The sequence below is a fragment of the Hirundo rustica genome, chromosome 4 (assembly GCF_015227805.2).
Source record: "Hirundo rustica isolate bHirRus1 chromosome 4, bHirRus1.pri.v3, whole genome shotgun sequence".
Taxonomy (NCBI): Eukaryota; Metazoa; Chordata; class Aves; order Passeriformes; family Hirundinidae; genus Hirundo; species Hirundo rustica.
In genome coordinates, this window is record NC_053453.1 from 67,961,836 (window position 1) to 67,985,478 (window position 23,643).

At 41.8% G+C, this 23,643-nt stretch overlaps 1 protein-coding gene across 3 annotated transcripts in view; it reads left to right on the plus strand.

The window, feature by feature from the left end:
* The first annotated feature begins 211 nt into the window (after positions 1-211).
* Positions 212-23,643, plus strand: part of LRP6 (LDL receptor related protein 6) — a 112,408-nt gene continuing 88,976 nt past the window's right edge. For all 3 annotated transcript variants that reach the window (XM_040061588.2, XM_040061589.2, XM_040061591.2), the window contains exons 1-2: positions 212-341; positions 14,487-14,880. In XM_040061588.2, the coding sequence (XP_039917522.1) occupies positions 287-341; positions 14,487-14,880 (449 nt within the window). In that variant the 5' untranslated portion in view covers positions 212-286. The remainder of the gene's footprint in view (positions 342-14,486; positions 14,881-23,643) is intronic.

Consider the following 23,643-nt stretch of genomic DNA (forward strand, 5'->3'; position numbering starts at 1 on the left):
GCCCGGCGGAGGGGTGGATGGGGGAAGGACCGCGGCGGTCGCGGTGAGGCGGCGGCGGCGGCAGCAGCGGCCGGCATGGAGGGCAGCGCCCGCTCCCGCGGCGGCACGCCGGGGCCGGTGGCCTGCTAGGGACCGGCGAGGGGGGATCTCCGCGGCCGCCCTTCCCCGCCTCCCGCTCCCCCCCTTCCCCGCCGCCTCCCCCGCCCGCCTGGAAGCATGAACTGGCAGCGGAGGTGCTGCTCCCCGCCGCCGCCTCCCCGCCGGTGAGAGCGAGGAGGGAGGGAAGATGGGGGCCGTCCTGCGCAGCCTACTCGCCTGCAGTTTTTGTTCCCTGATGCGAGGTGAGCGGGGCGGGCGGCGGCGGGAGGGGCAGGGGGAAAGTTGCCGGGTTGGTGGCGAGGGGCCATGTTTGGGCGTGCGGGAGGGGAGCGGCGAGGCCTGGCTGCCGGCGGGGCGCGGGGCCCGGCGCGGGGGCAGCGCTCTCCCTCCCTCGCTCCCGGCTCCCGAGCAACTTCCCGAACCGCGCCGGGAGCAGCCCGCCCTGCCAGCGGCCGCCGGCCGCGTCCCGAGCCGCCCCATTGTTGTTCTCAAGTTTTGTTTTTTTTTTTTCTTTTTCTTTTCTTTTCTTTTTTTTAAGGATCTCCCTTAACTATCGCACCCTCCCCGCCCCCCGTGTCTCTCCGCACCCCCAGCAGTCCGTGGGCGCCAGCGGCTCAGGGGCAGAGCTCGGCCCCGCCGGTGTCACGCTGGTCCCGCTGTGCCCATCCCCGGCTGGTCCCGTTCTCCCCCCGCGGTTCCATCCTGCGGGGTGCGGGGGGAGCGCGGAGCCCCGCGGGCTCGGCGTGCGGGAGCGGGGAGTGCCCGGGCACCGGGGAATGCCCGGGCACCGCGGCTGCACCGGCCCTGTCCTCGCAGGCAAGGGAGCGAGCGAGGGGAGCAGTGGAGGCTCAGCTCTCAGCTGGGCTGGCGCTGCGCTGGGACTTGAGGGAAGTTTGTGTTTCTCTGGTGAACCACCACGGGTGTTCATGCAGCTTTAAAGGAGCAGTCGAGTGCCTTACGAGGGGATGTTACTTGAAGTAGCTGAGAATTTTGATTCTACTTCCCGACTCCAACAACATTTCTTGTCTTGCAGGGCACAATCTGAAAGAAAACAGTTTTGGGGTTTGTTTGTTTGTTTTGGTTTGGTTTTTTATGCTGTAAGCTTAACTACAGTAACTATTATCTGTGTTCAGTCTTTCTGGGAAGAAATCGCCTGTGGTGCTTGCATACATAATTTTTCTGTTTACTCGATTTTGACTTTTTTCATACTAGATGGGCAAGAGATTGATTGCTAACAGTTAATCAACCACATTTTGATTTAGGGAGTTCATCCCCATTAGCGTGTTTTGATGAAAGTTAGTCTGAAGGTGTTGTAGGTTGAAGTAACTGCTCAGTCTCCAGTTGCTCCGTAATCTGGAAAACAAAGATTTTCATCTCATCCATGGCCTTTTTTTTTTTTTTTTTTTTTTTTTCCCTGTGCATCTGTTTGCCATATTGTATCCTGTTTGCAGAGATACAAATATACTTATTTAAATGGCTTGTGTAACTTTTCATTCTTACGTTGTGGCAGTTAAACCCCAAATTTTAAAGTTAAGTTGGCTCTGGGGTATAGGGAGAAACTGTTTCCTGATGAGTTTATTTTAATAAGTAACAATCATACTCATTCTTAATATACCATGTGTTTGGCTTTAATTTGATGTTCAGTCTAGTTCAAATGACAGCACATAAATAGTTGTATGTGATGTCACATAATATTGCTACAGTAATTTCTGTGAATCGGTATCAACACAGTGATGCGCTTTTGCAAATTTTTGTATACTTCATGCTTAATGGGATACTTTGAAGAAGCATTCAGTTTGTAAATCATATGGCTGTCATTTCTTTTCCCATCTCTCACCTCTGTCTGTTGCCAAGGTCGTTTGTATCCGAACAGCATTTCTGTTTCTTCTGTGTTCGTGGTGCCCTGCTGTTTGATTGCCTACCTGGAGTTGTAATCCTCCGTTTGTGACACAACAGTAATTTTCCTACTGGCTAATTGTTACTTTAGATAGAGATAAACAGCAGGAACAGCTGAACCGTGAAGAAACAAAAATCAAATTTTAATGCATACATCCTCCCTAATAAACAGCATCTGTGCGAGTAGAGTAGGTTCGAGTAAGATGTGTTGAGTTCAGAAGAGGTGTCAGCAGTTCCTTAATGAGGCAGAGGCAGTGCCAGCATGAGTATGAATAAGCTTATACATGAAAGTGGCGTTGTAGTTAGGAAGTTCACTGTTTGGTTTGTGAATTCAGTGCTGTGGAGGATGCCAGGCTGACAGTGCTGGAGACAGAAACTCAGCAAGTGTGGTAGTGTGTGTTTGTAGATTGCAGCATCCTCTCTGCTTCCAGAGCCAGCCTCCCGTTCTCCTAGGACCAAGGTGCACGACAACCGAACTATTACTGTGAAGAAACTGTGGTAGACGTGGTTACCAGTCTGGAAGGGAATAAAATCAGTACCCTGGAAATGCATGAGGACTTGAAAAAGTATGAGGCTGTTACAGGCTAGAAATGGATGCACAGGCAAGGCACCTGACTCAGAAATCATCCAAGGACCACAATAAACCTGATGCTACTGATGTTGTCAGGGCAAGTGTTTGAATTTCTAAGAGACAGAAGCTTTGTCATCTTGACAGCTTTTTGTGGAGGTTCTGTGGTTTGGGCTTGGGGGTTTTTTTAAATGTTATAGCTGCTGAAAGAAAGATGTTGCTGCTCTCTGTCCTCTCCTCTTGGCCAATGGCTTGATTTGGGAGTTCAGGCTTCCACCTCTCTGACCAACAGTGCTTCTTGAAGACACTCTCTTTGGGTATTCCAGAGGAGTGGAGTTAGAGCTGCTCCCTGGCAGCTTTGAGGTGTTCTTCAGGACAGCTGTGAAACCAATCAGAGAGATAATTGTTAGATAACTGACAGCTGCAAAGAGGCAAAAGCAGTGTCATCGCATCTGTCAGGGTGCTGCAGATAACTCTGAAACTGAGGTTTCAACTTTTAAAAAGTGAGGAAAAGATTTCTTCCTCCACCAGTGTTCATGGCTTGCTTTCTTCCTGAGGTAGCTCTCCAGTCACCTTGTAATTGCTGTTTTGCTTTGGCTTTAAACCCTGATCATGTGCATAAAGCTCTTGCTTGAATAGAAATCTTATAGAGGATATTTGTGCAAACCTACTGAATGTTACAGACCTCTGTGTTTAGGGTCAGATAGTAAAGAAATGAAAATGCCTTTTTGGTAATGAGTATTTTAAAACTATGCTTCCCTAGAGCTCAGAAGAGAGTTTGTTTGAATCCATTACTATTGTTGTAATGTTGTTACTGTTTCAATTGATTTTTAATCTGTTGTTTCTGTTTTCATAAACAGATCCTTGCTCTTTTGTGGTTGGTTTTTTTTTAAGGCAGACCTATTTGCATGTTGTTTAGAAGAGTTTAATGTTCGAAACTTTGCTAAGCTGTGGTGTGTTTGAAACTTTGGTGGTGTGTGCACATATTTTTCTACCAGAAGTCAGAGAAGGGGATAAGGAATAGATTTTTACTCCTGAAGCACTCAGGTTGGAGACCAAGTGTGGCGTTTCCAGGTAGAGTGATGTTTTTGCATTCAGGTGAAAGGTCTCTTCACGTAGAGACTGCACAAAACTGACAATAAGGCTTGGAAATTTTTTTTTTTTTTTAATAATCATGGTCTATTTCTGCACCCAAGCTTGAATCAACCATTTTTTAGTCATGTTTCTTCGTTGTGTGATTCTTCAGAAGTCAGTGTGCCCTTGTCTGCCATTTTCATCTTTCATCTTCTCATAGAACAGTCTAAAATTAGTGTGATCTAAGTTGTTCCAAAATCCACTATTAATTTTATAGTTCTTTCAATTGCATTTCTGTGACACAGTTCAGTTGTCATCAGATTGCTTTAAAACTGAAAAATAAGGATTTAAAAAGCTTGATGGCAATTTTTACTATGTCTTGGAGGAAAGGTAAAGTATCATTTTTGACAAGATATAGGGAAATTCTGAAGATATAGGGGAGTTCTGGTCAGAGGTATATGCAGGTAAAGGACTTCTTGTATCCTCAGCTTGAATTACATGAAGATATTCAGGTGGAAAGCTTTGTTCTTGTTTCTCAGCAATACTGGTTAGAGGGGCATGAACTGTATTTGTGTTTCCTTTTTCCCTAAAGAGCTGCTTCAATCTGCATTCCCGGAGTTCTAGGTAAGGAATTTGGCTACGAGCTGTAGAATATATAGAAGTGGTTTGTTTTGTTTCTGGTTTGGTTTTTTTTTTTTTTTTTTAATGTTTGGGCATATAGGAACCTTTTAGGCTCTGTCTTTGGGACCTGAAGATATTTGATTCCTTTGGACATCTGTAATCCACCTTTATGATGATGTCGCATTTCAAAAATGCCAGCTTCAAAGACATCTGCTGCAGTGCATATAACACGGGATTTACTTTTTAGTTTAAACCAACTAGAGTGAAGTTATTTTTTCTTCCCTCTGAGGGAGTGGGCTAGGGCAGGAGAAGAGGGAGAAACAGGGCTCAGTTTCTGATCTGTCACCATTCCTCTCCTCTGGCAGCCAGCCTGCAGATTTGAAATACTATATTCTTTGTCCCCAACACATTTAACCTCATTCATTTCCTAAGAAATGCTAAATACATGGGTTGCTTTGCTGGTGATACCTTCAACAGTTCCTTGTACTGTGGGGAGGAGTCCATGTTTCTGTTGCGTGGCTCCAGAAACGCAGTTGGAGCTAAAGCTCTGTTGCACGCTCCTGCTGCTGGCTGAGCTGCTGGCTCTGCTGTGGCTGGGAGAGCGCCCAGCTCCTGCTCCAGTTCTCCTGCTGGGAGCCCTCGTGTTTCACCCTCACCTGAGAGCTTTGGGGAGAATTTAGGTTGGTGAGGGATCCCCCTCAGGTGGACCTGTACCAGTGAGAGGTGTAAGTTGCTTAGAGAGACGTGGAGGGGGATGCAGCTGCCCTGCAGGCTTCAGGGATGCTCTGCTCATGTTCATGTTGGCACTCCCCACTTCAGGCTGAGCCCTGGAGTTTTAAATGCTGTGGCTCACCGAGGGTGACTCTTGGTCTGGGATGAGCCAGCAGCCTGTGCTTCCACTTCTTCTGTGCTGAGCACTTTGCAGTGGTGACTCTTCCCATTATTGCTGTTCAGTGACTGAGGTACATGCTGTCCTAACAGCCTTTAGTTTTCCAGCTTACAGGCAGGTGTGGCTTTAGAGTATGTGCCACTTGCAGAGTTACAGGATACACAGTGCTCCAAACAAAGAGACTGTCATTCTTTGCGGGAATTGTCCAAGGCTTGAAAGGGGAAAGCTTTGGACCTTTCAGGGATTATACATAAATGCTGGGCATTGATACCCTAAATATTAATCAACCTTTTCCAATTTATATGTTTGCCAGGCAGGCTGACACAGACAGCCTTCATTAAACTCTCCAGATATCCTTGCAATTTATAAATATTTGTCAGGACATTCACAATGTGATAGGCTTGCTATTTGCTCCACATGGACAAACTCACTCAGAACACAGTGCTTGCATGTGCAAATAGAAATGATCTTGTTGTCATTTCTGATATGTTCTCTGGTGAAATAGCCATGAAAATATGGTGGGTTTTTTGTCTCATTACTATCTTGCTACAGACCTTTCTATTTCTATGTAGTTGGCACAGTTCCCCACCAGTTTTGAAATGGAGTCAAACATCCCAGTCTATGAATAGAACACTGCTAATACCTTTGTCTGTAATACCTTATTCTTAATAGGTTTTTAAGAAATTAACCAAAGTCTAGGTTAAAAGAAGCGATGCTTTAGTTAGTAAAACTTTGTTTCCTTTGCAAAATGTTAGAAGCTACTTGGAGAAAGAAGCATGTCAGTTTAAAAGATGGAATGCCTTTTGAGCTTCAGTATTTATACGGAGAGAACAATAAGGAAATGTTTTTAATATAAGCAGACATGGAAAATGGCAACATTCATACAGATTTTTTTAGTATCTTGTTACAGGATCACATTACCTAAATAGAATTACTCCCTTGTGATATAATCAATGCGGCAATAATGGGATTATAGTTTTAATTCTGTTTATGAGGGCCATGTGTGAGTTCTTGATGTCAGATTTGAAAAGTAATCATATTTGAGACAGAAAATTTTAAGCAACTAGCTATATAATTTTGCTTAATCAAAAATTGTTTTTTCTTCTCTATGGTACCTTGATATTTTCCCCCTTATTCTTCCCCTCTCTGCCCAATCTGCTCTCAGAGGAAAAATATAGTTTGCAAGTAGTATGCTGAGGTTTTTTAACTATTTGTTCCCCTAGAAGTCCTTAATAATGAAGGTTCTCCTCTGTCCATTGTCAGAGAGTTCAACCTTCTGGAAAGTAGCTGAAATGTTTGCTGGGATTCTGGAAGTTAAGGATTTGTGGAAAGAAACAGAAATTTAAGGTGTCATAGAATTTCAGTCTTTGTCCTCTTAGTTGTTCTGTCAAAGCAGGGAATAGAACTCTGCTTATACTCATAGTATTAGCGTTAATTAAAATATTAACGCTTTGGAAACCCAAGAGTCCTCTTGTCCACACACAGAGAAAGAATATTAAGAATAATAGAGGAGTAGGAATTTGTAGACCTTGTAGTGAGTCTTACTACGTCCATTTAGAAAGTGCAGTGATGTTCTTATAACTCTGTTTATGGGTTTATTTGTTTTTCTTTTGGATTTCCAGAAATGAGCCCCATTCAGTATGAAAAAGACAAAATTGTTCACCTTTTCCAAGGGATCCTGCATATATGTGTGTGTGTGTGTGTTGTTTCATGGGGTGGTTTGTTTGTATTTTTTTCCTATGTGTCAATACATTTAATGTAAGCCTGTTGAACATTTGACATTAATATTGCTGGGATATTAAAAGTATGAGAGTTAGGAGTATGCTAGAATAGTTTTTTTTCACAAAATAAAATGTAACTGTCTAATACTTCTCAAAATTATTGAAGTAGGTGCACATCTTTCCTTACCCATTAAAAACATTCCCTAACTGTTCAGCTGAACTGAGGCCTTTTGTGCTAAATTCTATGTTCCTGCTTTACAGCAACTCCCTGATAGTGTTTAAAAAATCTAAACTAACAAAAACCCCCAGCCTCAAAACCGAATAAATAAGCTGTTTCGACTGATTTGGTTTTTACCTGGTTAGACAAACTGAAACACTTCAAGAAATATTTTTTGAGCATCTTTTAGACTGTTGCACAACCTTGGATAAATTGTTGGAAAAGTCATCTGAGAGTAGTTCACTGCCTGTGAACTTCCTGTCAGTGTGGAGAAAGGCCTTGTTTGTTGGAAGCGTGCTGCTGTTGAGGGTGTGAATTCTTTGATCCATGCTAACAGCATTTGGGGTGAGACCCTTTGGCTTGGGCTGTTCCCATGTGCTTGGGTTACGCTCCAGCGAAGGAGGTGAGTGACTGAGAGTAACACTCCCAGGCCATTCCTGACTGGATGTGCACCCTCAGATGTGAGCTGTTTGGGCTGGAACACATCATGAGCTGCAATTGCTCCGGAGCAGCAACAAACCTTGGGGCATTCCTGCCTCGGCTTGCCAGGGTGTATAAATTGTGTCTTGAGGCCTTTAGCCTTCCTAGAGTTTGGGAAATGGGCTCCTGCTGTCGCAGCAGCGCAGTGTTGTGTCTCAGTGCTCTCCTTCAGTGGATGGACTCAGCTTCAACAGCTTCCTGAGGAGCATGATGGAGGTTTTTGGTTTTATTCTCACTGTCAGAAGCACTGTAGGAAAAGGTGATGCCGGAAGGAGTGAAGGGCCGTGTTTTGTTTCAGTGTGTTCCTTGTCATAACAGTGCTTAGCTTAGACTGCAGAATACCATCCCTCTTCAGATGTGGGACTCTGGTAGAGCCAAACAAGACTTCTTTTCTGCAGGAGCAGAGGTGCTTGCTAACTAACATTTTCACTAATCAGTCTGTGTCGATTTAAACATGGGTGTTGCCAGTAGAACTGGGGAAGTATTGCCAGTGTACGTGGAACTGGTATGACTTCATCTGTGTGTTATTCTGACAACTGTTTGAGAGGCTGGAAGAGTGCTGAAGGAAGATGATGAGGACACCTGAGAAAATGAGCTGTATAATGCTGAAGCTCTGCAGACATTAACGTGAATCCCTGAAGTACGTGGTTGCACATCCCTGAGGAGCCTTCCTGCTATCCATAGCCTGCAGCTGGCCCTGGAAAGTGCCAGGTCACCTTTCTATTGCTGCTGCTCTGTAAGCAGCAGGGTCCTGGCAGAAGCTGGTAGTGTTTTATGGCAATGCTGCTGCAAGCTGATGCCTGACCAGGGAGCATCAGCTCTCTGCTCATCCTGTTGTCAGCCAGGTAGATGCAGAATATAAAGTTAGAAAAATGTCAGAGCTAAGGTGCTGTGTTCTACCCCCATGAGAGTGCAATCAAAAGAGCTTCAGAGCAGAGGAGTCCATGTTACAGAAAGGTGGACAAGAGACCTGTGTGAGTGTGCTGCCTGGCACTGAGAAGAGCCACGCTCTGCTAATCCTGCCCCTGTTGCCAGCAGGATGATTTGGCAGGTGATGCCTGCTATTCAGAAAGTGTTTTGCCTGTCATAGGCTGGAACTTCATGGTGTGCTTCAGTCATGAGTGCTTTTGCTCTAATCTAGCAGGTCTGTTGGCTTTTTATGCTTGGACCTGGTGTTTCTTTGGTGAAGTCCTGTTCTTTTTTTTTTTTTTTTTTCCCCTCCTCTCAGGTAATTTTTCACTTGTGCTTAGTAGGCCAAAGGATAACTTACTGCCTTTGTACCAGCTAGTCCTGCAGGATGTCTTGGTCTCTACAGCTAGTATCTGGCCAAAGGCCTGAAAACAGTGAAGTTTAGTGCGGAATCCAAGTGCTGTTGTTTGCCCAGCTTGGTGTCTTTGCTGTTGCACTGATACGGCTACTCACCTTCTTCACTGACCTGCTGCTCCTGTGACCTTTTGAGTTACCACCTGAACAGCCCCTGCATGGCTTTAGCCTGAAGAATATGCTTTAGGTTAGCTGAAAAGAGGAGAAAATGTCCTTTCTGCCAAGTTTGGGCTGCCTCATGCTAAATTCCTGGTTGCCTGCTGTGTCCTGCAAGTATATTTGTGAGAATAAGGAGGTTCAGAGAGAAGAGTGCTCTCTGTTCACAGTGAAAGAAGAATGGTGGGCACTAGTAAGTCAGCTCATTATTTTTATTTTTTAAAATATATGGAATTGTGTATTGCATGGAAAAAATTGGGGAGGTGCTGTGACAGAGAACTTGGTGCAAAATCCTGGCCTGTTGCTTGCTGTGCTTAAAATTCTTATGTATTTCCTGGTGATTTTATTGTTTGCTTGAGAATATAAACCATCTCTATATAAGTTTCTTGCGGCTGGCTCCCTGCTATTTGGAAAAATTTATGTTAATTTTCAAATTGTCTCCTTATTTGATACAAGTCTCCCGGGCTTTATTCCCAATGCTACCTCAATCTTTTCATTCTTGCTTCTCGAAACTGAGCAGCAAAACTCAAACATTTGCAGAAAATAAATAGACAGAATTTCTTAGAAGTATGAGCAGTGATGAAGAATTCTGAAACCCAGGGAGTGAAGGGACAGTCCTCATAACTGACTGATCCAGAATCCTTGTACCAGTCCAGAAACCTTTCCATACATTCTTGTGTTGGTTCTCTGTAGGACATCTTGGGGTTGATTATTGTATTGCATACAAGGAGTTTTGTGTATTGAATGGTTTTAGGGAGGTTGCAATTAATGTTCTTTGCTGGTTATCTATGTCGATTTCTCTGCTTTTCCTTCTCTCATGAGCTGAATGTGGGTGCGTGTCATTCTATCAAGGCATTTGGAGTCTTTGCTTACTGTGCCTCATCCAGGTCAGCATGTATTTGTTTGGTACATCCCATCACCGTGTCTCCTCTTTGCTCCAGTCCTCGTGTTTGCTGTCATGATAGCAGTGTGCTTGGCAGTATCAATTCACCTGAAATGCTCCGAGTTCTTCAGCAAGACTTTTCAAAGATGGGAGTATTCCCTTCCCAGCTCAACGACATGATCTTCCAGCGTGACAAGCTGTAGGGTTTCTTACCTGTGACTTCTGTGTGGATATCTCTTTCTGCAATGTCAGCAGTTGCTCGGTGGTTTCCACACTGTGATTCTGTGGCAGATTGCCACAATTTATCTGTGGTCACCTCTGCTCTGATCCTGTTCCTTAACTGGAGGTTCATGAGGAACTGGTTCAACTAATTCATCAAAGCTGATGCAGTCTTTCCTTTCCCAGCTGTGCTAGGGCTTATATTGGTTGGATTTTTTGTCTGAACTGATTCTGGATGATGGCTGGCTAAAAATTGCTTTTTGGCAGGTGGTGGGGAGAGCTCAGTAGCCTTCTGCTGGTTTAGTTAGCTCCCTGCATTGTCTTGCTATGGCGTGGGACAAGTTCTTGAACCAACACAAAGGAGGGGTTAGGAACCAACAGCTGAAAGTGAAGCTAGGGAGAAAGGAGATAGCTGCAGTCACATCTTGAGGAGATCCAGCAGGCTGCCAGTGGAGGGGAGAGAGCTGCTCCCCCTTCCAGCTCCTCGCTGCTCACCTCGTGTCAGCTTTGGAGTTTGCTGGACAATTTCTTGAGTTGATTCAATGTGCTAACCCAGTCAAACCTTTTACTGATGTAGTGATTTGAATGAGCTTGGGGAGGGGCCCTTAACTGTGGGAGGGGGTAGAACAGCACTGCTGGGGCCTCAGACAGAAATAAGAAAAGGATTTGAGGGAAATGAGACTGTGCTAATTGCTTTAGCCAGGCTAAACTCCATGTCAGTGAAAGAGAATGAGCGTGTTGAAGGTAACACTGCCCTTGCCTCATGGTACCCGGAGCTGTCCTGGATCACTGAAGGTAGAAAGGAGAATGTGGAAATTTGTGGAAAAGGCCACTGGACTAGTTAAAGAAAAGCGTGACAAATTCTGACAGCTTAAAATTGTTACTAAAACACCAAAAAGATTCTTTTTAGCTGGTAAAATGCTTGTTTTATATTGATTTGTCACTTTACATCCTGTGGGCAGCAGCATTTTCATGCCTGTAACAGATGCCCATAAGTCAGATGTACAAAGCAAGACTTGAGTAAACAAGTGTAAGGGAAAGCAGTCTGGGGGATTAGCAACTTTCAGTAAGAGAGACAGGAGTTGCAGCCAAGAGAAATACGTGGTGTAAGAACTGAAGTTTGGCGGTGGGAAGAAGGATGCTGGAAGAATTCTGGTTGTAAAAGTAAGGCAAAAAAGACAGTGTCTGGACTTCAATACTGCATGTGGTAAACTTGGAAAAGGTCTTGGGTGAACATTGGAGTTAAGAAACAGTTACAGGCTCAGTGACCACTACTACCAGAAGTTTCATACCATGTAGATTATTTTTGTTGCTGTTGAAATATGTTAAACTTGAGTTTTTGTAACTTTTGTGTTCTTCAAGGAACAGTTTTTTGCTGCCAGTGGGGGGAAAAAAAATCCTTTAGTTTATAACTATGCTTAGTTTTTACTCTATTGGGTACTTAAATTAGAAGAATTACCTTCATGAAGACCTCTCAGGTCATAGAGGACATGTTAATATTCATTACTGTTTCTGTTTTTGATTTCCAGGATAGGTGTTTTATCTTTCAAGAGTATGTTCTTCTCTTCAGTGTGTTGTAGTTCATTGCAGTTACACTATATTTTATTATTATGTCTATATAAAGATAAATAAAACACATGTAAAGAGTTCGGCTTCTTAAAAAAAAATTCTGAGTTGTATCTTTTTGCCCTATTATAACTTAAACTTTCAAATAGTTGCCCAGCTTTGAAAGGTGATGCTCTTGGACTTCTTCCCAGGTTATTAGTACAGTTCATAACTTCATTATTCAAGAAAGCCATCTCTTCAGTGTCCTGTGCTTTCAAAGTTGGGACAGGGTGGGATCTTCTGGCACAGTTTTCTCTTGGCACTGCTGCCTGAGTGAAGCAAATGCAGAGTTGATACTCGGTGCTAAGGCTGCCAACTTCAGTAACTGGGTTTTGTAGCACATCGAAGCCGTCGTGTTTTCTGGGAAGGGCTGGAGGCGGTGGGGAGCAAACCTGGTTTTTATTATTTCGGTGATGCAGGCTTCATTCCCGAATGTCGCAACAAATTGGAAAGCTCGACGTGCTCGTCTGCCAGCCCTTTGGAATGTGTTACAAGTTGTGGCTTTGAATCAATCTGCATGGAGCTACGCATCCTAAGTGTAGCTGTGTTTCTCCTGAGCTGTCATTCAGCTAAGCTGTCTCGTTGATGCACGAGTGTTTGTCTGCAGTCCCTGCTCAGCCAGTCTGAGCTCCAGCAGGGAGTGAGTAACCTCTGCAGCGGGGCTGTGTGAGCCTCAGCAGTGCCTTCAGGCCTGCCTCATTACCTGGGGTTCCAGTTCAGCGCATGCTGTGTGCATGGGTGCTCCGTGTTGCACATAGTAATGGAGCTTGTACTCACTGGTGCGTGGATTTACTTTTTTCCGAATGCTGGGCACGCTGTCTTACCAGAGAAAGCTGTGCCAGCTGGCTGCACACTCTCCTGTGTGCACTGAGCTGGCTGTTAACTAGATTTTTCAGGTTACAGTTGTAGGCGGGCTTTAAAAAGTAAAGGGTTTTATTGTATTACAATTTTTTACACTTTGCAGTTTATTGAATGCTTTCTTTTTGAAATGTGTGGTCTTCATAAGCAATCTGCTCTTCAAGAAAATGTACTGTAATTAATTTAAATCTCAGGAGGTGGGAAGTTATGCCAGAAAGGGAAGGAGATAGCAAAGGCAAGTAATAATAAATTCTTAATATAAAGATTCTCCATCTAATCTTAAAAGTCTACCCCTTCTCCATGAGAAGATAATCTCTAAATTTGAATTTTTTTTTTCCACAATTAAAAATTGCTTTCTGGAGAAGGGAATACAAATACAAATTTGGTATTGTTAAAACCAAGGAAGTTTCACCCCTCCCTTGTTCTATCTAAAGTTCATAATAAATCAAGTTAAATTCAGTGTTTCTAAATTTAGGATGACAGTCTAAGCAATTCAGTTTTCTTAAAAACCAACGAAACTCCCACCACCCCAAAACATATGCAGAACTCATTTAATTGCAGGTAGATGAAGGAACTTCCGTAGTTCTTTCAGCTTCTCCCAATTCAGATGTGACAGTGTCTTTGGGAAATTGTTTTGTGATAGGATAATGAGGGGAGTAGTCCGATCTTGGAAACCAAGCTTTTGGATTTACTGAAGTCTGTTAGTATTTCTAATTTCAGTGGGAGTTTACAGGGAACTGTTCCTCTCCTGGCAATGTGGCCCTTGACATTACTGAGCCATGCACATCCTTGGCTCTGTAAATTTTGACCTTTTGGTTAGGACACCCATCCTGCTGCAAATTTGAAGTGCCCACCTATGCTGAGGAATAAATCTGCAAGATCCCTGTGGTAGAAGAGTATTTATGGATCTAAATGCCTCTGTAGAGCTCTGATGCTACTGTTTCTGAATAAATGCAGGGAAAGGTAGAAATGTTTTCTGATAGTGACACCCTTTAAAATCTACTGTCTGCCTTATACAAGTGTACTATTTTTCTGAACCTTTTGTTGAAGTAGGAATGAGGCTGGAGTTTTCATAATGCTATATATAGCTTGTGGTTAAGGGCAATTAAGCAGGCATATTACATTTAAGAAGCTGTCTTTTTTATGGTTGCTGCTTTACATTAGTCATCTCAGCTGTTGTTATGAAAAATATACAGACACTGCAAACTGACAGAGTAAGCAAATAAAGTATATAAAATGAAGGCTTTGTGTTAGAGGACTAACAGGAGTGGTTTGAGTTTGAAAGAACTGTGTTGTCCATTCCTGTAGATTTATTTTTCTCCCTACCTCCTCATTCACCTTCACCACTCTAAACAAACATTTGCCTCATGCTGTGCAATGAATTTTGTATTTTTATGTACTAAATGTAAAATGTCTGCGATACATAATTTCAGAGAGCATTGACATGGCAGTGATAGCTTGATGTAGATTATGCTTCTTTAGAGGTGGGGTGTATATTATTAAATTCTGTCAAGAAAAATAATCCTTACTCAGGTGAGCCAGTACTGAGTGCTTAGAAAACTGCTTTACTCTCGTCTTTCTGATCCTTTTCTACAGAGCTGTGTCATTTGGGCACTTCAAACCTCCATTTTCTTTGTTCTCTCCCTCCTTCTTTAATGTTATTTTAATAACGCACAACCCAGAATAGCGAGCTGCCCATTACCAATTCTTGTAACCAAGTCGAAAAGCTTCGAGTCGGTGCTTTTTTAGTCGAACTTCAAAACGTCTCCCCGGTATTTCTTATTTTTGCAAAGATACTCTTAAATCAGTAGCTCCTGTTGGCCTGGTCCGGGCGACATTAACCCGTCTGTGTGTCCCCGTTTCTGTCCTGTGCGCAGCCGCCCCGCTGCTGCTGTACGCGAACCGCCGGGACCTGCGGCTGGTGGACGCCGCCCACGGCAAGGAGAACGCCACGGTGATCGTGGGGGGCCTGGAGGACGCGGCCGCCGTGGACTTCGTGTTCCTCAAGGGCTTGATTTACTGGAGCGATGTGAGCGAGGAAGCCATCAAACGGACGGAGTTCAATCAATCCGGGAGCGTACAGAACGTGGTCGTTTCTGGACTTCTGTCGCCCGACGGGCTGGCCTGCGACTGGCTGGGGGAGAAGTTGTACTGGACGGATTCGGAAACAAATCGCATCGAGGTTTCTAACTTAGATGGGTCGCTGAGGAAAGTTTTGTTTTGGCAAGAGTTGGATCAACCCAGAGCGATCGCCTTAGATCCTGCGAGAGGGTAAGTCTTTTTTTTAAAATAATTACAAAACCGGGGATTTGTACTGTTTCTCGTTTGTGGAATGATTTCAAGTGCTGTTGTCTAAGTTATCCTAAGCCATTTTGCGTCATTTGTTTCGGTCGGTGTGATTTGCAGGCTTCTGAAATTCTGTTCATATTGGTTTGTGGACAATCAGGAATCATCAGACTTTAAAAAACCATACTAGAAACTTAGTTTGACTGCAGTGCAGAAGATTAGCAGAAATGGAGATGTTCTAACCTAAAACCTAATACAATCTGCTTTCCTCCAAAGGCTGTGTCAGCTGTCTGTGGACAGACTGGCTTGTGCCTCTCTGAAGTGTCATGAAATGAAGTTTTTTGGAGCTTTATTCATTGTTGATATCCATGCTTTATTGAAGCATCTGAAGGAATGGGAGAAGTTAACGTACTGTATTAATAACGACTTGAGATGTGATTTGAAGCTGAAAATTTTCAAGACATGCTCCTTTCCCCACCCTTGGGGGAACTCCTGTGTTAAAAAATCCTGTGTTTTTTGTCTCAGCTCCTTCTGGAGCTGATGTTGTTTTCTCAGCTCCCATTTGAGTCCCTGCATATGGCTCCCTTTGCTCTGTTCTTGAGACAAAGCAGCGTTTGCCAACAATGGAAATGCAGTGGAGTTTTGGTGATGTTACATAAATGGCTGACTTCACTTTATTCTAAAGGCAGTCATCAGTGACAAATTGTTTGGGAGAACCAAAGTGGAATACTAATGGAATATCCTTGATGCTGTGCAACTTCCTGAAAATATTTTATATCTGTAGTATAGAACTTGTTTTTGTGATATCTTTTTTTCCTTGAACAAGCAAGGAAGTTAATATATTGTGCTGCTATTTCACATATGTTTTTCAGCTGACTCTTTTTTGGGGTGGGGGGAGAAATTAGTGCCTTGTTTCTCTGGAAAGATGAGGGTTGTGTCTCGCTGCTTTCCAGTTCTTTGCGTTATAATTTTTGTTTGGCTTTTTTCCTCCAAAAGAAGAAAATCTCTGCAAAACACTGCTTCTCTCACGAACTTCACAGAAATACTGTATCTTGAATATTTTCTTCTACAGTTTCAATAGTCCTTTGACAATTTATAAACAGAAAATATGTTTATATTCCAGTACCTTTATTTCAAGCTTTGGAAATAACAAAAGTATGGATGTACACTTTTCCCGTGTATTTGCAGCTTGTAAATTGGAGGCAATGAAAGTGTTAGTTTTATTTTATTAGATTCTAAAATCCTTTAATAGTGTAAAGAAAGTGTAATGTTCTTGTCTTTTCTACCCACCATCCCAAGAGTGAGAGAAAAAGGAAGGAAGCACACATTTAAAGTGGCTTTGATTTGGTTTGTAACCAGAGAGAAGGAGATTCTTGTTGGTCAGGAGTAAAACTCTGTTGGGAAGGCAGCTGGTCTTTTTCTAGTGTTTGTATTTTCTGAATTCTTTTCTGTATTTTTTGTTATATGCTCAGCAATGCCAGCTCATTGTTTGCATACTCTTTACTCTTTCTTAATACTTTACACCAAGAGGGAGAAAGGAGAAAAATGAAATAGGTCAAAAGTAAAGCAAACCTGTAACTTTTTCCATACTGATGATCTGCTAAAACAGTAGGAGTACTCCTGAAAATGTGCTGAAATTTAGAACAAAACAACTCAAGCAAAAAAAAAAAAAAAAAAAAGGCAAACACCAAACTCTTTTCCTCAACCCAAACAAAACCCCTCTAACCAAAAAAAAAAAACCAAAACAAAAACCCAAAACAAAACACAAAACCAAATATCAACACCAACCTCCAAAAACTGTAATTTAAGGACAAAATATTTTCTTTCTTTCGTATTTTTGAATAGGTCACTTTCTCAGTTATGTGAAGGGTATGTTTTAGGAAGGTAATACAGCAGTATATCCACTTTCTGGTTTATCATATTGCAGTTGCGAAAATTACAATTCTCATATGCAGTTTTATAAAGAAAACCTTTTGGCTTTTAATAAATTTGGTTACATTTCAGAACAGCCTCAAAAGCTTGAAATATAGGTGGAAGAGTGACATGAGCACAGAGATGTAAATTTAAAAAGATAAATAATTCCCCAAACTGTTCTTATATGAATGCTTCTTTCACTAGCATTTACATATTTTTTAGCCATGTAATTGTCTTTTGGTTTCAAGGTGTTGCCTGGCAAATATTGGTAGGAGTAAGCCATAAAAAATTCTAAGAGCAGTTAATAAAATCTGAAACCTGGAAAAGCAAACCCCTTCACATTTTCCTGCAGTCTAATCCACTGCCTAGTATGCTCAGATGACATTTGTTTCAGAAACATTTTCTAAACTTGCAGTTCATGAAAATAAATATTTTAGCAGCAAAACCTATGCTAAGGTCATCTTTTCCAATAAGTTCAGCTTTTCACTAAAGTTAAATTGTGAAAAATAGTTTATCTGAAGTAGTATGCATCAAGTGTTTCATGAAAAAGCTGATTTAGTCTTTTTTGGGGTTGGATGTGTATTTATTAAATGTACCTGTCGTGCTGAAAACATGAAAATGCCTACATGGAAATGAAATGTTAACAGTATCAACTAGCAGAGATATATAGTGATGAATAATGCTTTCCCTTGGAAGTGTCCCACATAGTGAAATTTAGTGAAATTTAAATGTTTCACCGGTGCTCTGCTCTTTCTCACAATTGCTGCTGTAGAATAATCCAGGCTTGTGGAGGGCACTGCTTGGAGCTGCTGTGATGCTTTGGAGGAATATCATTGGGCTCTTTCAGAGCACGTTACAGAAACAGTTGAGGCATTAAAGAGTAAGTGGTTTGGGCAGCTTTTACTTCACTGTCAAAACCGTCAGGTGATTGTGTGTGAGGTTAAACGTGTAACTAAGTTACTGGAGTAAAGTTAGACTTGGTTCCCATGTCTGTTATCAGTAACAAGAAATGCAATGGATTTACTAATGGAAAATATTTCTTATTTGGTAACTGAGGCACAGCAGCCAAGTCTGGTGGGTTTTTTGTTGGTGTTTTTTTGTATTTTTTTATTATTATTATTTATTTACTGTAGGAAGGCATTAAAACCTGAAACATCTTTCTTCTTCTTACTGGCCATATCCCATGTACATTCTGAGGTTTGAGCTCCTCATTGCTCATGTTCATACACTACGACTTGTTTCACTTGTTTCCATACTCAATAAAATACTGGGTGTGTAGCAGGAGAGAGAAGGGCCCTGAGATGAAGGTGAGGGGAAGGGAGTGTGTGTTCAGCCTTCTTGTGAAGTGAACTGGCCAGTTCCAGGAAGGCTCCTTGGTCCTATCCATCCTTTCTGGAACTGTTTACTCCTGACTGGTGTTAAACACGAGACCCTTTTTAATAAGATCTGCAGCTGTGGATAACTCCTGACTTTTTGCCAGGAGAAGACCAGGTGTTAGATCACCAAGGGCAGAAGAGCACTCTACTTAAGAACAACTTACATGAAAGTTGAGCAAGTAGAAAAGAGGTTTTTCTACTTCAGCACTCAAAGTGAAAAAAAACCCAAACATACCCAGATTCATGAGCAAGCACTGCTTTAAAGTGCGGTATTGTATATTTGTAGTGTTGTTTTCTTGTTGTGTTTGGGATTTTTGTTGTTGGGGGTTGGTATGTTTGTTTATTTTTGGTTTTTAATTTGTGCAGCTTTTTGTCCTTACGGTAAAGACTTCATTATCATAGTTTCAATTCCCCAAAAATTACCCTGTAGACAACTGGATCAGCTTTCTTTATAAGGAGCACTATCAGAATGAGCTGGCTTTTCTCACTTCTACGTGTATTGTTCACCACAAAGGGAATTTTAAGTGCCTCCTAGAAGTGGTGACTAATTGCTTGCTTTTCAGGACATGTTTTAAATCAAGTGACTATATAGAGTTACCTTAATTGTTAAGGTCTTGTAAAACTTTTGGGTTGTAAAGGGTTTTGGTTAATGAATGGAATTAGAGTACAAAGAGCTACAACACTTTTTACGGCAGCTGAAGTTGATTTCTGCATGAAGTACTTTGAATGTTGGGGAAGATCTTCAGGTTTAATGGGTCCCCCTCCCCCAGGAGACTTGCATTTCTTTTCATGCAAAATTTTGCAGGGAGCACATATTTTCTTTCTGGACCTACTTCTTTTGGTTTTTTTGAAAGTTGAAAACTGGTGTCTGAGCACGTCAAGCACAAAAGCAACTGTAGTACAGACCTTACATCTGCACATTGTAACAAAAGATTTGGGGCAAGTGGTAGTACTTTTGCTGAGTAGTAGATGTTATACAGCAGAATAATAAAAGGGAAATGGACAGTTCTAATAACAGTTACAGTACCTCTGATTTTGGGAAAAAAAAATTAAAATAAAAAAAATCAGAATTTCTCAGTAAATTCACTTGTACAGTATAATTTTGTTTTCAGGCAAGTTATCATTACATAAAACGGCACTTTGGATGTAAATAGCCAAAGTAATGCAAACAACTGCAGGCTTTGCTTCATATCTTGCTTGATGCCGCCTCTCCCTTGAGCAGATCATTTCTGACAGGAAATCTTTCCGCTGCTACTCTGCTGACAGCAGTGTTTCACAGGTGACAGATCAGTGCACTCAGCTGATCGTTTGCTGTATAACCTGGCCTGTGTACTGAGGAGGTAATTTTGAGGTTTTACAGGTGACATGTAGGCAAGTGATACGAAATCTGCAGACTCCTTTGATTATGGCACAGAGATTTATAAGGTGTATTTCATCTTTCTTCACCTAAGGAGGCTCTGTTGATCAGATGATGTTGATGACTGCAAATACATCCCTAAATTCGGGTAATAGCTAGGATAATAAAACAAACCACAAGGTACTTTTTCATTACTTAAAGATTGCAACAGTATTGCAGATGTTGTCCTGATGAAACTGCAGCAGGAGTGGCTTACCTTGCCTCTTAGGGCTGCATATAACTCTGGGAAGATCTGAAATGCAGCTCTGTCACTCGTAGCTGGGTGATCCTTGCACGGGCACTGCTGGTTGACCCAAATCTCCAGGCATGGCATTTCAAAGCAGAGAAGGTTGCCTAGGCCAGGATTATACTGCGTGATTCAAAACCCAGCAGGGTGCAGCTCTTCATCCTGCAAGAGCCTGGCACAGCATCTGGAATGTCCTTGCCATCTCCTGCCCCAGAACTGCTTGAGTATGAGCTGTTTGGGGTCTTTGTGGCTACTGGGATCAAAGTCAGATGCTATTCATTTACTGTAATAGCCTTGAATTTGAACTCTAGGACGCTGTTGGTTTTTCTTTAGTTTTTTTGTTGTGTTTGTTTGTTTGTTTGGTTTTTTTTTGTTTGTTTGTTTTTTTTTTTTCCTTAGTTTTAATCTCATTGACAGAAAAAACTTGGCAAAGTTTGTTTGAGATTGGTCATGTATGGTCCACATGGATGCTAGTTTCTATGCTAGGGTATTTCCATGTTGGATAGATGCAGAAATTGTAAAGGTGTCGTTTTATTGCACAGCTCAAACTGTTGGCTTCTCTCTCATCTCCTTTCTCATCATGTGAAGGAGGAGGAGGTGAAGGAAGGTAACCAGAAACCCACATATTTAAAACACTGAGGACTTGGAGAGGTGACCTCTCTTGTAAATCTGGCTGTGCTGGTTTTAGATGTTACTGCCACTGTCTGCCTATCCTCACCCTGCTGCCAGAGGTTGCCAGAAACTCAGAGGAACATGCTTGCTGTATATTTTCTTTATTTTGCAGTTGTTTTACCTAGTTTTTTTCTTTGTGGGAGGAGATGGAAGAGTTTTGGCTTGCTAGAAATCAAGCTAGAGTGCACAGAATTGATTAGTGCAGAACAAACACTTTTCTTACAGACTCATCTAACAAAGTTGTAGACACTTTTAGCTGTAGGCAAGTTTGAAAACTGTCACACATCCCCACCTCCTTCATTCAGTTCTTGGGCTAGAAAACAAGGCTATGGAGAGGATCACTCGAGAGCTGCGCTTTCCCTCCTGCAAACCCTCCTAAGAATGTCAGTAGCATATTGCAGCACTGTAGGGTTTGTCAGAACACTTCAGTTCTGTGGCTTTTTTTTCACTTTATCTTCAGTTTCAGACTTGTTTGGCCGAGACATGTAAATATGATATGCAAAATGATGGTCTGTTGACAATTTAGGGTAACTTTCAAGGGTATGACTTGTCCTGTCCTTTAACAGGTCAGTGCTGCAGTGGTAAGGGTGACAGGAATTAGTTTCATTTCATGCAACTTGCTGTAAAGTATCCATGTATCAAAGTGTACTCCAGATTTGCATGCAGTGTTTGTTTAATAACTTAGAACTAAGTATTTAAAGTGAGGTAATAATTTCTGCTCTGCATGAATAACATCTGGTGATGAGTCTTTGGGCAGGCTTCTGTATCTGCATTTTCACTCCCTGCAATTATAATTTAGCATCCAAGTCTAGACTACGAAGACCTGTTGTATTTAAAAAAAGAAAAATCATGAATTTAAGCTTGTTATGCATTATGTTAATTAAAAAATATTTTTTCACACACTTTTAAAAATAAAAATAGTCCTAAGATAACTTTTAATAACTTAACAGGAACTCAAAGGGACCATATTAATTTACTGCAGAGAGTTATAATCTAATTAGTTGTTAATTCTATGTTCTTACTTGAGAAGTCCAAAGTAGCCTTGCTTATTAAGGAAGCAGAGAGGCTTTAAAGGAAAGTCCATGCAGCTTCTGGAGAAGGGGCCAGAGTGAAAAAAAAAAAAAAAAAAAAGAAATTAAAAGGCAAAAACCCCCTACAAATAATCTTTCTTTGCCCTAAATGTGACTTAGATAACTTGGCAGTTTTTGTCAGGAAATCATAGCTTCAGAATTCATGACAGCTTTTAAGACTCATAGCAGGGAGCTTGTGATTGCTCACTTAAACCATTGCAGCTGACTGAATTTAATAATCGCGAGGAATTACTTTTATAATTAATCTTGGAGAAGGGTTTTGTTTATAATCTCTTTACTATCTCAAGGCAGGATATTGCAGAGGGGATTTTTTTCAGAAATTATGATGAGCCTTTGCAGACTGTGTGAACGCAGATCTGCACCAGAAGACAAAATGAGCCTTTAGTGGTTACAGCTCATTGCGGTGTGGTTTAAACTTACTTTCTGAATCCTCCAACCATCTCCTTGCCTTTCTTCATGAGCTCCAGTGCCACAAACACACTTTCTGCCATAAGATGAAATTCCACTCCCAGTTCTTGCTGTGGTGTATCAGCCAACACACCTGTACACCTGATGGGCATTTGTATCTGTGCAGCCCCAGCCCGGGTCACGGTGGGTCCGAGGAGTGTGGTGGTGTCTGGCCGTGTCATGGGATGCACAGATGGAAGAAATCTTACATTTCCTTCAGTTAAAATCAAAACAGGGCTGGTTGGTTGTGGATTGGGTGTGTCTTCCATCTGTGTTTTGGGGAGTTACTGAAATGTGTTCGTTTCAGAGTGTGAAGTTTGGTCCAAACTTCAGAACAAGGGTTCTGAAAGTGGAGCAGAAAGTTGCCTTTGTTCCTCTGCAGGACATTGTAATCTGATTTATGTTTTTGACCAAAAAAGTTTGGTTTATGCCCTATTTCTTGAAGAAAGCTGATAAATTCCTTTGCTAGCATGATTTGAAGCAGACTGATAATATTATTTAAGTAAACTATGGGTTAAGTTTATTTAAAAAAATGAAACTCGGAGGACTCAGCTGTATGAAATTTCAGCATGATTAACAAAGAAAAAAGGTTGTAGAAGAACCGTCTTTATTTGGCTACATTCCTGGAAAAAAAATAAGACTATCCCTGTGGAGAATGAATGTGTTTGAGTTCTGACATCTCTGTAGAATGGTCAGATAAAATGTCACAGGATCATTTATTGTACGGAGGACATTGAGCAAATGCAGCTTTTACAGTGCAGCCAGTGGGAAAGGAGGACATACCAGGGACAAATGTTGAGGTGACCTAATAAAACACCTAAATAAGCATTTTGAGAATTTGTGCAGTGACCCACGGGACACGGGAGCAGATTAGAGTTGGTTCACACTACAGAGTGCCAGGGTTGTTAGTTGAGCCTGTATCTGAACCAGTACTATTTTACCATTTTAGAATATATATATATATGTCCTGAAAATTGGCTGAGCAAAGCAAAAGTTACTGCTTTGGATTTCTGCTTGACATTTGGAGAAAGAAATTATTCCTTTTGACTGTTGTGTAATTCTAGCCTAAGTTGTTAGGCTGTTTCTTTCGAAGTGGATTCCTCCTTGCAGGTTGTTTTAAAACATCTGGCCCAGTTGTGGATCATCTGTAATGAGGGAAAGCCATAGGAAAAACCCGAGCCTTGTAAGTGGGAGCAGAGTCACTTCAGATGGGCCAGCAATGTTGTCCCATGGTATTGCTCTAGTTTTTAAACTGTACTTTAAATGCATATGTGTGGGTGAGAATGTATATGTAATATGTGTTTGTGGTGTCTGTGTCTAGCTAATTGTATCTCATACTTGAAACAGTCTAATTGTGTTGTACCTTACAACCTAAAATCCGCACAAACTGACAGAACATCTCCTTCCCACCCCCTGAAAAAACCCCAGCCAAAAAAGCGAACGCATACAGCAAACCTCAAGGGCCCATAAATATGGAACCCGTTTTTTGCCTCTTGAACCGATAAATAAGTATAAAAAATAGTAACACATTTTCTGGACCTTAATGGTTTAATTAGAATCCTTCTAATGCCACTCTCCTAAAAAAAAAAAAAAGTCAGCACTCTG